Raw genomic sequence first — 15,629 nt, forward strand, 5'->3', positions numbered from 1 at the left:
ATTGAACGCGAATCAAGATTAGTTCCACCAATAGGCGCCATGGCAGGTACATAAATATAATGACAGGCTGTCTCTCGATCGGTAGGATATCTACGTAGTGCGCGGACGCAAGTCGTTCAAGCAGCCGTGAAGGCCATGTGACGTGTGACGTCACGAGTCCACACACGCATCGTAGTCGTATCCGTGTCTACCTGTGCCGCACACACTGACAGCCATTGTGAAGTAACGACCACGTCGCTGCTTACCTGGCATTTGGCAAAGTTCACTCACACAAGTCCATTGTCCAATACAACCTGTCGAGACTCGAGTGTCGCAGCATGTGCCGCATGCTTACATTCTAACCATCTAAAGAATTATAATAATGAGCTCGGTTGTTCGGCGATGACAATTTTTTCTGTTAGCAAACATTTCTCAAGCTGGTTGTACCGGCTAAGTTATTTGTGTTTCTGTGATTGACAAACTAATTATGCCTTACATCATGGTAATGGGCTGCCTCAGTGCACCGCATCTGTCCAAGGATGAAGGCGCTACTGTGTACGGACTGAAGAACGATGAACGAACTACACTAGTAAGGGTAGGTGTACACGAGTTTATCTATACTAATATTATAAAGCTGAAGAGTTTGTGTGTTTGTTTGATTGAACGCGATAATCTCAGGAACTACAGGTCCGATTTCAAAAATTCTTTCAGTGTTAGATAGCCTATTTGTCGAGGAAGGCTATATATTATCCCCATATTCTGTGAACGTGAACCACGCGACGTCAGCTAGTATTGAATATTTATTTATTTTTCTAGTTATTGTAATTTTATTTAAAGTATAGGTAGTTCTGGCTGTGTGTCTATTGCTGGTAGAATCCATAGAAAAAATGTTATCTAAGTTATAAGCCCGCATCGGAACAACATAGTCGTTCGTAATTCCTAGAATTCGGTCTATGACAAATAGTGTAAATTATGTTAGTATAAAACCTATTATTAAATGGTGATAAAAAGAAAAACCTGGCTAGGGTTCTTGTAGGCTCCTATCGGACCAAGGCGCATTTAGAACCCTCGTAACTTAAATCTTAAGTTTTCGACTAATTATTATAACCATTAACAAATAATATCCTGATGTTTCGAAAGTGCTTGTAAACTAAGCTTTAATTAAAAAAAATAAAAATTTATTTGATATGCTGTACTTAAGGTATATCTATACTAATATTATATAGAGCAAAGATTTGTATTTTTAACCGACTTCAAAAAAGGAGGAGGTTTCTCAATTCGACCGTATATTATATTTTTTGTATATGTAACGAAACTCAAAAACTACTAGACCGATTTGGAAAATTCTTTTACTAAAAGATAGCCACGTTATCTGTTAGTGGCATAGGCTATATTTTATCCCAATATTTCCATGAGAATGGGAACTACGCGTATGAAATCGCGGGGAGTCTGCTTATGTAGGTATCTATTCTATTAATAAAATAGAATAGATACTGATTCATTGCATAATATAATTAAGTGCCTTGCTGGTCCAGCCTATGAGAGATGTTCTAGTAGGGAAGTGGTTGGTACATTCCCTTGCCTCAGAGCACGTTAAGCCGTCGGAACTGGTCCTCATCATTACCATCTGATAGTGGTCGTTAAAAAAATTAAGATTTAAGCAAATTACCCTAAGCCCGCCAATCCGCATTGAAGTGGCGTGGTGGGTTGAAGCTCCATATACCCTTACTTTTAAGGAAGTCGGCCCTGTATTGTACTGTTAAAATGGCCTGATAATGATGATACACAATTTATGCTTACTTATGTCAGGATTTTTAACTCTTGAAAATGGGGCTTACAACTATCTGTCTAATGTATGTTTTCTGAGCCTTAAATCCTTTTTCTCTGTCAACTGAGTCACCCCAGAACATTATTCTGTATCTTAGAGTTGATTCGACATATCCAAAATGAGCAATACGCAGTGTTTCAATATTAGCTGATTTTTTTGGGGCTAGACGGCGATATGTGTATTATTATGTATCTAGGTATAATTTATTCATTTTATTTATTTAACTAAAACGATTTCATCATCATCATTATCAGTCGATGGACGTCTACTGCTGGACATAGACCTTTATGGACCAAACACCACAACAAACCGCTTACCAGTTACCAGCAGCTCCCTACAACCCGCTTGATATCCTCGATCCACCCAGTAGGAAGTCGACCATTAGTAAATGTCCATTAATCTAATAATATACATATTTGTAAACATGGAATTAATGTATTAGCAGATTTTCCTGAATTCGAACTATACGCCACGTCCATTGCCACTTCAGCTTCACGACTCTACCTCAAGGATTTAACACAATTTAACTCTCAATTTTCAGGAACTGAACTCTTCATTCGGCATGCAGATTGCAACAGCATGCGAACCGGAACGCACAGTTCGCGTCTCACAGAAGGGTCTGACGCTAGTCCTCGTCAACCGCATCCACGGCTTACTGGGCTATGACGTAGTCTCGCACGCCATGGCCATGACCAACGCCAACCGGGAGCTAATCTCCTTCACAATGTATAAGAAGACCAGCACCAATTCCCACCCCCCGACACCCACACATGCACACGGCAGCTCGCACAAAACAAAAGCAACACAGCCACACAGCAGCGTCGTTACGCTTTGATAGGCCGTAATTGGAGACAATAATTGGCTGACAGTTGTAACAATAAGATCGATTTAGGCCGGCCGCATACATCCGTCTTCCGTGTTCAATCAATATAAAATACATTAAACTTACGTTTAATGTTTACGTACTTACGTTTTTTTCCGAACGGAATAAATTCCGCGCGTACTTATCGAATGCGAGTAAAACGTAAAGTCTGCGGTAGTCTCACGGAATTCCCAATCGAAATTACACATTAGGAAAACGAATACGGAAAACGAGTGTATGCGGCCGTAGTAGTTTATTGAAATGTGACGTCACAGTTTACACCTATCACGTGACCAGCTGTTTTCGTGCGAATTTCAGATTATTTAATGGATTTATATTTTTTTATAAAATACCTTTTTGATCACCAAAATAAAGCCCATAAGCTGCGCTTAATTTTGATAACAGGCATAAAATGTACGTTGTAAGAGGCATAAAATAAGCCCACGTAAGTTTAAAATATTTTTCCGAAAACTGTCAAGTAGGTAGCCTCTAAAGTTAAACAACCAAAAATAGTTTTGCCTTTTTCTATCGACAACACAATGAAAAAGATAGATATATTTTTTTACTTGATGATATAGTCGAAAATCCGAATTAGAAACTACTTTCAACAATCTGCTTTTTCTTAATAAAATAACCATTAGTATTAGTATTACAGCTTGGTGGGGAATTTTTAGAAACTTACAAGCAATATATATATTTTAACTTAGATATTTTTGATATAAAGCTTTCACAGTTCGTTTTTAATTCGGAAATCGGATCTATTAGATATTTGTACCTATAAAACCGAATTGCAGATATAGGTGAGGGTATTGACGTATTGTCATAGGCAAGAATACCTAGATAAATTAAGACTTTCGGTTGGATATCCACTTAATAATATACCGTATATTTATCGCAATAAACTACATTTTCACTTCACCTTGATTATCTGAAATTTTTATTGATCTGGGTCAGAAGTTCCAACATAAAACAAAATTTATTATTTGTATATAAGATAACTAAATTTTGCAAATATTTATTGCAATTTAGTACATTAATTAAGGTATTTGGACCAGTCAGACACACGAGTCGTTTAGAGTATACCTAAACAAAAAATTACGACTAAGGACAAGAAATTCTAGGAATATATTATAAATAGGTATGTACATTGTACATTTATGTATAAAAATATAATTAGTTTTTTTAAATAAAAAATTACAGCTCTATGGTACATTTTATTTTATAATTCTCATACAAAAATGCATAAATACAAAAATGTTTATCAGTCTTAACATATAATAAGGAATGGAGTTTCAGTAAACTTAATAATTACTAATCAAGTTCAATGCAACTTATATTTTTGCGTTTACTTGTAAGCTGTTAAAGGCAATATAACACAACAATATGTATAAATTAGGCTTTCTAATAAATATCTACAATAATATGAATTTAAAATTTAAATTTATTGCTAAATGCCGATCCTAAAACATTTATTCACTAGAAATATAAAACGTTGCATTACTAAGAACAAATAGTTCCCTAATGCAGACTCAGTTTCCCATAAACATATAACAATAGGGAAAACCAAGATGAGATTTTAGGATTAACTCGAGCGCAGTAGATCTTTATGTTTTTTTAAATTAAAACGGTATATACTCGTATGGTACATAACGGAATATTGAATAGGCTCGCGCTTGACCACGATCTGATGGTAAGTGTACATCCTACGGTGGAACGGTGTGAACGGAACATCTCCTTTATATTTAAAGACATACGAATATTGCCAACTAGCGACCAAGTAAAAAATTATAAGGTTAAATATTTAAAAATTCTTGCTTAATTTAAGAGAAATTTATCCAAAATGCTAATTATTTGGTGCTACCCACGAGTTACAGTTACGAGTAGCCTTTGATACATAAGATAAATTAATTTGAACACCAGGTGACTTTGCATTCAAGGGCTTGGACGGATTTGCGGTCTTAGCTACTCCGTGTCCGTTAGTCTATTAATCTGCTAACAATAGCTTCTAAAGGAGAATGCCCACCGACCAACAACGTCGTCTCCGGGAACCCAGGTATACCCCCGTATAAAAGCATATGGAGATGATAATATTATCTTCTACTATATAAAAATAAGTCGGGCTTTCCTTCCTGACGCTCCAAAACTCCAGAACGCACGAACCGATTTCCACGGTTTTGCATTCGTTGGAAAGGTCTCGGGCTCCGTGAGGTTCATAGCAAAGAAAATTTAGGAAAAATTTCAACGTAGGGTAGGGGTAAGGTAGAGGTAGTTGAAAGTTTACATCGAGTTTCACGCGAACGAAGTCGCGGGCGTCCGCTAGTGATGTATAAATAAGGATCTGGTTAAATAATAATTAGTATAATAAAAGTATGTTTCTTGATGAAAACAATTTTTTTATCACTCTTCTTGTTCATAAAGTTCACCGGTTACCAAAGCGGCGAAGTTGCATTTGAAGCTGTATTATTTTATTTGTGTTATTTTTTTCTGTTACCAACAAGCTTAACAAACAAATAAACCAATCATAAATCTTCAAAAAATGTTCTAAAACTCAGGCTGTATGAACAACAAGGCCAAGAACGATCTTGGGTTGTCCCCGTTGGATATTAAAGATAAATTTTAAATGTCGTAAAACGTTGTAGCAAACTTTTTTTGATAAAGTAATGATTTTATTATTAAAGTAGAATCATCAAGACAGTCAGCGTGAGCGTTAGCGTGCAAGCAGTTAGCGTGCCTTGGAGGGGCCCTGTAACAAAATTAGTTGGAGGACCCAATTTATGAAGGGTAAATATTTCTCACAAAAGAAACAAAACTGCTCGATTAAAATAATGCTTTTCGGTGCACGTCTAATCAAGGAATTAAGAGTGAGATTATGGATTAAATTTTACTAATTTATATACTTTTGCTTACCCTTAAGATTGATAAGATTTTTTTAAAAAAAGTAAAGTAAATAGCCGGGTGGTTAGGCAATGGGCATTCCCTTTTGTGTGTGTCAGATAGTCTAACTGAAAGTTCATCTCTTTCATAATTTATATCAAACGACAAAGACAAATGAATAAGCTATCAGACACATAACAGGTGGTGAATCCGGCCCTAAATCTTTAATCAACCAATTTACCTTTCCGATATAATATTAAGGTTCGTCCCGACCAAACCTATGTCTCTCCTCAGCCAACTTCTTCAAAGCAGCCGCATACTGTCTCTGTACATCCATGAGTCTGGAGTACTCTGCGTGTAACGCTGCTTTCCGTTCCTTCTCTTGTATATATTTCTGTTCCACTTTCTTGACCGTCTGATTCACCCACTCCACTATAGATTCGAATTGGGTCATGAATTCTTCCCTTTTTCTAACTGATGACATAACGCTAAAATTTAAATATCTTAAATTAATACCAAATACCGACGCCTTGCAGTTTCATTCGAGTAGTTTCTGTTCCTATGGAAATATGGAGATAAAATACAGCCTATGACATTCATAAATAATAATATAATAATTAAAAAACTGAAAAACACGCTTTTAGCACGCACTAAAAATTACAAATGGAGTTTTTTTGGTTTTCTGACAGCAAACCCTTTCATTTGTTATTCATATCATGGGGGTGGATTTCAAAAAGCCAGTCCGCCATCTTGGTGAGGCCGCCATATTGGATTTGGAATGACGTTTCTTAGTTAGTCATGTATTGTCATCAGAGCTCAAGAGCGTGTGCAAAATTTTATCCTAATCGAAGACCGGGAAATGGGTCAAATTAAGATTCCAAAGATTTTATTACATTCATAGTTAGTTACAAGTGAAGCTAATATAAGCGTGTTAATAATGTGTTTTTCTAGGGTTTCTACCCCCTACTAGTACAACATCACGGACCTCTTTACAATATAAATATTAGAAGTATAGATAATTATAATAATCTTGAATTTTTCAAGAGTATGTTTACATAAAATTTATTTTGTACAAAAGGTGGTGCTGTGATTGATTTATTGTAATCTTAAACGCTTATTCTGAGTAGAAGCTTTTAACTATCTCAACCAAAGGTTTTAAAGTTAAGTTATTAACTCTAGACTTTAACTTTTTAAAATCTCAGAATAACCCAAGTGTCCTAGGTACATTATTGCTCTGCAAAGGAACTATCAACTCCTTGATGTTTCAAAAGTGCTTGCTAAGTAAACCTACTTGTAATAAATTTTTTGAAGAATTTTGGATTTGATATCAAAAAATTATTTGCCTATATCAAAAAAAAATAATAAAAAAATTCAACCGATTTCCAACACAAAAATTAACCTAAACTAAAAGGCAAAAAATAACATTGTATCTTACTTCTGATCAGTTTGAAGGCGGCGCCAAGCCAATGTTTCAATTGAAGCCGTTGAAATTACAAAATTTCTGTAGTTCTTTCAGAAACGGCTTTCATTAAAACACGACACTGGAACTAGAACCTCCCCTTTTTTGGAAGTCGGTTAATAATATTTACCTACTCATAATAAGTTTAGATAATAAAAACACAACTTACTCATCATAATTATCCAGAATAGAATTCAGCAGACTTAATTCTTTGGAAGTGTAAAGTTTAACTTCGTAAAGCGTATTATAAAAAATGTAATATTGTTTGGTTTCCTTGTGTTTTGATGCAACTGCAAAAAATATTAACTTTATATTCACCTACTTATAAATAATATTGAAGTCTGCCTGTGATTCCGAAATAACTGTGTTTTCTTAGATGCTTACAGTTATTTACACAATACTAAAACACAATCAAGCTTTTTTTTAAATTATTGTCTGTCTGTCAGTTTGTCTGGGCTAAATTCTGGAATGGATAGACCGATTTTCACTGGAAGATAGAGGAGGTTATTGAGTAACATATGCTACTTATCCCGAAACTAGCTGACATCGCGCGGTTTCACCCGCGTGGTTCCCGTTCCCGTTTGAATACGGGGATAATATATAGCCTTCCTCAAGAAACGGCTATCTAACACTGAAAAAATTTTTCAAATTGGACCAGTAGTTTCTGAGATTAGCGCGTTCAGTCCTACAAACAAACAAACTTTTCAGCTTTATAATATTAGTAAACGGTACCTTCGGGATTTGTGATTTGTAGTATACTTTTTTTGAGTCTACAAAAACATGTCCCAGTAGGCTTAATTATACATTATATACATATATCTGTTGGTACAGTTTGTGTTGAAACATCAGACTTCAAAGCGGACTACTAGAATACTATGGAGTACCTACAGGTCAAAAACAGAACATCTTTTTTTAAGCCTTGGTCGATCAGACATTTTTTAAACAGAATTTAGGTCAGACAGTTATCTATAGCTCATGAAAAATGGTTTAATGAATAATTTATTAATTACTAGCGGACCCGGTCAAGCTTCGTTTTAACATAAGTGCACTTATTCTCTATCCCTACTCTACCCTTCTATACCTCTACCCCTACCCTACCCTACCCCTACCGCTTGACTCTTAAACGTTTGTATGGGAAATAGAAAAGGGCAGTTTTTAGGGTTTTCCCGGAAATTATTTGATTTTTTCTCACTTTTTAAACCTTCCCTATACCTCCACGAACATTTCAAGACCAAGATAAGATAAATCCGTTAAGCCGTTCTCGAGTTTTAGCGAGACAAACGAACAGCAATTCATTTTTATATATATAGATTGTAAGTATTCATTACCTTGATTGTAAAGTTCTACAAATCTCTTTTCATACTGCAGCAGCTCAGCTGTGCCCGGCACCTCATCTATAGCCACCGTGCATCTCAGCACCTGCCGGTTCAGGTGCCCCAACTCTGCGCGCACACTGCTGATGTAGTCCTTCAACTTCTTCTCTCTATCCTGGAACTCTTTCAGTTCTTCTGGTGTCAGTGGTTGTTCTTCTACTACTGTGTCTGGTTCTTTGGCAGTTCTTAAAAAGAGATAGATTTCATTGTTTTTTTAAGATATTTAGTTTTACCTTCTGATGGCACTGTCAGATAGTTTGGTTTCAGATTAGCGTATGAGAGAAAATGAAAACAAAAGAAATACCGGTTCGCATTTTTTTATTAAATGACAAGTTAGCCCTTGCGTTCTCACCTAACGTTAAGCTTGGCAAAAAAGTGTAGAAACAGAACTAACTTTTTTCCCTTTTACAACCCTATTCAACTTGTCAGTTGTTAGTGTCTATGCTGTCGAAAGTTTCGGGATTATTTACGAAATTAATAGATTGTGGGAAATTATCGACAGTAAACTAATATTATTGTGGCCCAAGATCAATATGATAATCCGCAGTGGCACCCGAAAAGTTATATATCACGTTTATAAGAGACGTCTGGCAGAATGCGAAGCCAAAACGTTGTTGTCGGATCTAGACAATGTTTACCAAAGAACGGCTCAGATGATAGGTTTGTATTTAGTTTAGAGTACCTACTATAAATATTGAGCTCTGAACAATTTTTATAAGAAATTCTGTAAGTATTGAAGGTTATATTGATATGACAACGTTTACATTTCTCATATTCGTGTTGCCATGTCCGGATAGTGGCTCGTATACGAGTTGCTCGTTTGGCAAAAGGCGCTCGTATACGAGTTGCGCGTTTGGCAAAAGGCGCTCGTATACGAGTTGCGCGTTTGGCAAAAGGCGCTCGTATACGTGTTGCGCGTTTGACAAAAGTCGCTCGTATACGAGTTGCGCGTTTGGCAAAAGGCGCTCGTATACGTGTTGCGCGTTTGACAAAAGTCGCTCGTATACGAGTTGCGCGTTTGGCAAAAGGCGCTCGTATACGAGTTGCGCGTTTGGCAAAAGGCGCTCGTATACGAGTTGCGCGTTTGGCAAAAGGCGCTCGTATACGAGTTGCGCGTTTGGCAAAAGGCGCTCGTATACGAGTTGCGCGTTTGGCAAAAGGCGCTCGTATACGTGTTGCGCGTTTGGCTAAAGGCGCTCGTATACGAGTTGCTCGTTTGGCAAAAGGCGCTCGTATACGAGTTGCGCGTTTGGCAAATAAAAAATAAAATAAGGAAGTGACAAAACTTACATTTAGACTATACACTTTTTTTGATCCAAATTGAGATTATCGAGAGTTATTTAAACATCTTACCTCGAAAGCTCTTCTAATTTCTTGTGTTCCATTTCTCTTTGTTCAATTAATTTCAACAGTTCATTCTTTTCTCTTGCCAATTCTTTTAATGACTTGTAAATGTCTTTTACATTTTTATCACTGAAATGAAAACCAATAACAGCTTTATCATACAATAAACTTGATATATTTAAATTTTTTGCATACAATATAAATTTAAGTTATATACACACCTATAATCATCTGATTTCATTATTTTTTTAGTAATTTTTTGTAGATTACTTATAAGATCCATGTATTGAGATTTCGCTTGGTCCATTCTAGCCTCATGGTCTTTTCTAACGACATCTACTTCAGCTTCCATGTCTCCTATAACTTTTGTTAGTCTCTCAATGTCATCGGAATATTTAATTTTTTCTTTCTCTTCTAATTCTTTAGGTACATCCCCAGTCAACTCAGAATGTAGAACTGCGTAATGGATTTTTGTATTGGCTGTATCTTTATTTTCTTTGTCTTCAGAATATCTATCTGTCTAAAACATTATCATAACATTATTATATGACAAATAAGATCCTAAAAATAAAACAATATTAAAATCTGCTAACAAACATTTTGATAGAAAGAAACATGTTTCTACTTGGCCTATAATTGTCAAGATCCTGATGGCCTACTTATATGATCATCAACTCATATAAGGCTCACTGCTAAGTTCGAGGCGAGAAGCCAATAGTCCACCACTCTGGCCCAATGCGGATTGGCAGACTTCACACATGCAGAAATTTGAGAAAATTCTCTGGTATGCAGGTTCCCTCACTGTGTTTTTTCTTCACCATTTGCGACACGTGATATTTAATTTCTTAAAATGCACATAACTGAAAAGTTGTGTATGCACGAGACCAGATTCGAACCTACACCCTCCGGAATCAGAGGCAGAGGTCATATCCACTGGGCTAACATGACTAAATAAATGAATTTGAACACTGCAAGCCTAAAACATGTTATACCAACTTCCTATCAATGACCATGTCATGTTGTCAGTATGACGAGAAAAATACATATTGGCAACCAATAGTGGCGGAAATACCGGCTAATATATTACTCTCTTTCATCACATTGCAATTAAAGACAGAGCAATACTCTCGACAATAAGCTAACTTAAACTATAGATACCTCAAGGGGCTCAAGGTGAACATAAGGCATTTGAAGAAATTGTCGTATTTTTAACTAATTTTACGTACCTCTGTTGTCATATCTGAAGGATCAGCTAAGCTTTTTTCATAGTCATACTGAAAAAAATGTTATACAATATTATTCTATGGTTTTTCAAATAATTCATATTTAAAGTATTTATTTCAAGTAGGCTTAGTTTACCAGTAATTTTGAAATGCCAGTTTTATTCTTTGTAGATTTACTTAACGAGCATATTGAGTCTGTTTGCAAGGACCACTGGTTTGTTGCCAGTAATCAAAGATTTTATTCTATAGGTCACTAGCAATTTGAAACTGAGGCAGACAAAAGTGGCTAATTCTTCGCCAAAAACATAATTTGCTAGCAGCAATATTGTTTTGTAAAATCAATAAAAGATCTCACCAAGAAATCAAGTCCGTCATCCTGTTTACTTTCATCTTTGTGGTTGGACACATGCATGAGCATCCTCTGGTCGTACTCAGACAACACTGCATTCACCTGCTCCAACTCGTTTGTAGGGAATGCTCCTTTCCTCTTCCTCACTCTACATGGTTTGTACAGATTCTGGAATTATAGTTATATATACTCATAACTGTAATTAAATATCAGATGAGTCAAGGCTTGTAGCCATGTGGCATGTCGATTATCTTTCTACAAATGTTAACGCTTAGAAAACGAAATAATGTTTGGGTATGACATTTGCTATCATTTCCTTATATATTTTTTTTAGTTTTCGAAGTGTTAGCCTTTGTAGAAAGGTAATTGAGATGCCACTTGGCTAGACCCAGGTCAGATTTCGCTTTGTACACTCTTAATGTCAAATAATAGCACTAGATTTAATACAAATCAAACTTCTATTCGTAGTCTAGTCCAATTTGATCACAAGGTGTATGACTGTGCATTGTACAAAAATGTGTTACGGGCCTAGTATTATATATAAAACTAGCGGACGCCCCGCGACTTCGTCCGCGTGAAACTCGATGTAAACTTTCAACTACCCCTGTCCTACCCCTACCTTACTCTACCTCTACCCCACCCCTACCCTACCCCTACCGTACCCCTACCCACGGACGATTCGAATAACAATTAGGGGTATAAAAAATAGATGTTGGCCTATTCTCATATATACCGGATAACCACGAAAAATTACATCAAAATTGGTCAAGCCGTCTCGGAGGAATATGGCAACGAAAACTGTGACTCGAGAATTTTATATATTAGACTAGCGGACGCCCGCGACTTCGTCCGCGTGAAACTCGATGTAAACTTTCAACTATCTCTACCCTACCCTTAGGGGTATAAAAAATAGATGTTTGCCTATTCTCATAGATACTGGATAAGCACAAAAAATTTCATCAAAATTGGTCAAGCCGTTTCGGAGGAGTATGGCAACGAAAACTGTGACACGAAAATTTTATATATTAGATAAACATATAATGTATCCATTTGTTTACAAGTTGTGATAGCACAGACAGACATAATATCAAATATACTATAATCAACTCATTTTTTGTATCAGTGGTTAAAAAAAATATAAACAGAATACCTGTACAACAACTAGATTTCTTAATAGCTTTTCATTCTGAAGGTAGACAGCGCGATCAGATTCAAATATATGATCTTTCTCATACTGCATCACTGCAAACTTTCGTAACTCATCCTCCTTGGCCTCTCTGAACTCACTTGAGTATTTTATGAGCCATTGAATTAGTGGGAAGATGTTGATAAAGTCTAGACCTTGTATTTGATGTGGCTCAATAATATAGGGGCATTTCATACTGGGCAGTATTTTTACTATCTTCTCTGTTAAAGCTCTAAAAACAGGAGTATAGATCAGGTTCCCTTGTATATATAAGTTTAAAATACTGGAACATACTCATTACATACTAAAATAATGTAGTTACATATTACAAATGTTAAATCATTTATTAACTTATTGCTATGATTAGAATAACTATCAAATATAACTTTACTTAATAGTTACTGTATAAGAAAAATGAAAAAAAAATATTTTTATTGAACTGATATAGTCCAATTTGTATAATTTATGATGTTCAATAAAATAAATTTGTATTGTTATAATTCTAGTTCCAATTTCAAAGCATGCATTTGAAAAACAAGAAGTAATTTTTTTTGGTTTTTAATGGTACATAAGCAAAATCAAGCCTAGTGACACACAATGATAATGATTAATGAATTTAATTAATTGTTTCTGTGTTTAATGATTTTAGGAAGCTCAAAGTAAGCGATAAATAATTACATTTTTTTGCCTATAGTGAGGTTCTCCTCAAACAAAAGGCTAATATCTACATCAATATCACACAATTCAATACACCATGTCAATCCACCAACAATTTTATCAAAAGCTGACAAGCCCTGTAGTTGAGCTCTATAATATCCAGCTGCGACCAGCGCATCAGATATTTCATGCCACTTTACAAGCTGTTCTGCATCTTCACGTACTTCCACCTGAAAGTTACCATTGCATTATATTATAATTTATTTCATCATCATCATAATTTAGTTAGTACTGTTTATTACCTGACTACAGCAAAGTCAAAAGAAAGGGTAATGATTTTAGCAGTCTATATACACTACATAGACTGCTAAAATCATTACTTACCATAGTGCCTAAACTACTAACCCAATTTTACTAAATGAGAGAATACTCAAGATTTGTAATAATAACCTGGGTGACATAGGCTATGTAAATTACATCTACTGTGGTCTACTGTGGTTATACCAGGAATACATCCATTTTAAACATAAGTACATGCTAGGTACATAATGGGCGCGACCACAGTTCTGCCATGACCATTTTTGTACATATGCATTTCTCTGTATCAATCTGAATTATTTTCCTTTTTAATTTTTTCAGGCCCTCTTTACTTAGTCAGGTTATAGTTTTTTACCTTTATTTTTTAATTTACATATTCATTTAAAATAAATAAAATAAATAAAAAAATAAAAAAGCCTTTTATTATTTCCCATTTACATAAGGTATAAGGTAAAATAATTATTCTAATAATTTTTAAACAGAACAAAGTAGGTAACACTTTTATACTTAGTACATTTTTTTGCATTTTATCTTTTTATTAATATTTTTTATGTTATTTGTATCTATTTATTTTTCTTTCTTTTTCTCTATCTAATATATAAAATTCTCGTGTCGCGGTGTTCGAACTTGAACTCCTCCGAAACGGCTCGACCGATTTTTGTGATCCTTAGCGTGATTGTCGGCCAGAGTGGAAAATCGGCCAACATTAGGGTAGGGGTAGGGGTAGGGTAGGGGTAGGGTAGGGGTAGGGTAGGGGTAGGGTAGGGGTAGGGTAGGGGTAGGGTAGGGGTAGGGTAGGGGTAGGGTAGGGGTAGGGTAGGGGTAGGGTAGGGGTAGGGTAGGGGTAGGGTAGGGGTAGGGTAGGGGTAGGGTAGGGGTAGGGTAGCGGTAGTTGAAAGTTTACATCGAGTTTCACGCGGACGAAGTCGCGGGCATCCGCTAGTATATTATATGTATATATATTTCCTTAACTTTTTAAATGAGAACCCCTCTGTAGGGTAAAGTCACACACACACACACATATTCATTTACTGAGCTCAATAGATATTGAAAAAAAATGGAAAAAAATATGTAATAAATCATATTATTACTTTGTTGTCTCTATATACATATATATATCTGTCAGTCTGTCTATCTATCTCGCCCACCGAGACTGACCAGGTATCTTTATAGTATAAATTGACAGAATACAATGCTGGAGGGCCTAAGGTCACCAAAAAATAAGTTTGTTTAAATATTTTGTGTAATATTTAAATGAAAATGAAACAAGTTATTAAAAAAGCACTCTCGACCAGAGGCGCAATATTCCATTTAAAGTGTATTAACAAATAGATAAGCATATAGAGCACAAAAAAGTATTAATGAATGAAAAAAAAGGTAAATATTTTTATCTTGAGATAACTATAGTATTTATGTTGACTTTGCAAAGGTGGATACTTAATAGATTAGGACCCTCAACTTATGAAATGTTTCACCATAACATCGATTGCTCTATTTTACGGCAATACCATGAATATATTATAATAAATAAAGTGTTTGAATATGGTAAAATATGGAAAATTAAAAAGAATCGTAAATGCCTAGCATCACCTCTTTGCCCTCTTGATCCACTCCACTGTAGATATTCATTAAAGGCTTACTTTTGGTGAAAATGTTTTTATGTTTAGTAGACATGGCTTAAAATATTTATTAGTTTTCTTAGTTTACAAAAAACAAAATGTTTTGATTTTGAAAAATACATAGAGTTAGTTATAGACTATAGACTAGACTAGAGTTAGGTTTTATTTTTAAATTCGTTTTCGGCTTTTCGCTCTGGATTCTAGCTTTTATGACATGACATGACAATGAAAAATATCATGAGATGAGAGGAAGCTATTATCTATACTTATATTAAATCTGTAGAGAGGTAAATTCTGTACATGAAATATATTTCCAAATCCAAAATAACTATCAGGGTGTGATAAGTAATGGATAGTGATGCCAAAAATGCAATCACTTATCCCTAATTAAAAAAAGTTAACATTATTACCTATCCAATAAAAAAAGAATCATATAACTTGGTATAGAATGTGCCAAAGCTGTACATGAAATAAGCTAATAAGCAATGATAATTTTATACTATAGATTGGTTACGCCCCTACAAATTCACCGCAAAAGTGATCCGAATGATACAATAA

General features: G+C 35.2%; 2 protein-coding genes across 2 annotated transcripts; one reads left to right on the plus strand and one right to left on the minus strand.

Annotated features, from left to right (window-relative positions):
- Positions 1-281: 281 nt before the first annotated feature.
- On the plus strand, positions 282-3,872 carry LOC112047438 (uncharacterized). The gene is made up of 2 exons (XM_024084564.2): positions 282-574; positions 2,349-3,872. Exons 1-2 carry the CDS (start codon positions 467-469, stop codon positions 2,640-2,642), a joined length of 402 nt encoding a protein of 133 aa, XP_023940332.1. The 5' UTR covers positions 282-466; the 3' UTR covers positions 2,643-3,872.
- Positions 3,871-15,227, minus strand: LOC112047427 (coiled-coil domain-containing protein 93). The gene is made up of 10 exons (XM_024084551.2): positions 15,043-15,227; positions 13,156-13,364; positions 12,442-12,709; positions 11,298-11,459; positions 10,946-10,993; positions 9,941-10,239; positions 9,729-9,848; positions 8,331-8,560; positions 7,172-7,292; positions 3,871-6,031 (listed from the first exon to the last, which is right to left on the minus strand). Exons 1-10 carry the CDS (start codon positions 15,124-15,126, stop codon positions 5,800-5,802), a joined length of 1,773 nt encoding a protein of 590 aa, XP_023940319.1. The 5' UTR covers positions 15,127-15,227; the 3' UTR covers positions 3,871-5,799.
- Between the last annotated feature and the right edge of the window lie 402 nt (positions 15,228-15,629).

Source organism: Bicyclus anynana, chromosome 15, assembly GCF_947172395.1.
Source record: "Bicyclus anynana chromosome 15, ilBicAnyn1.1, whole genome shotgun sequence".
Lineage (NCBI taxonomy): Eukaryota > Metazoa > Arthropoda > Insecta > Lepidoptera > Nymphalidae > Bicyclus > Bicyclus anynana.

What these genes read in the sequence shown, in the direction of transcription:
- LOC112047438 (XM_024084564.2), top strand. Translation starts at nt 467, where the DNA reads ATGCCTTACATCATGGTAATGGGCTGCCTCAGTGCACCGCATCTGTCC. An exon ending in AACGAACTACACTAGTAAGG is followed by an intron (nt 575 to 2,348) that starts GTAGGTGTACAC and finishes CTCAATTTTCAG; the next exon opens with GAACTGAACTCTTCATTCGG.
- LOC112047427 (XM_024084551.2), bottom strand. Translation starts at nt 15,126, where the DNA reads ATGTCTACTAAACATAAAAACATTTTCACCAAAAGTAAGCCTTTAATG. An exon ending in CTTCAGATATGACAACAGAG is followed by an intron (nt 10,240 to 10,945) that starts GTACGTAAAATT and finishes ATAATGTTTTAG; the next exon opens with ACAGATAGATATTCTGAAGA. An exon ending in ATGAAATCAGATGATTATAG is followed by an intron (nt 9,849 to 9,940) that starts GTGTGTATATAA and finishes TTTTCATTTCAG; the next exon opens with TGATAAAAATGTAAAAGACA.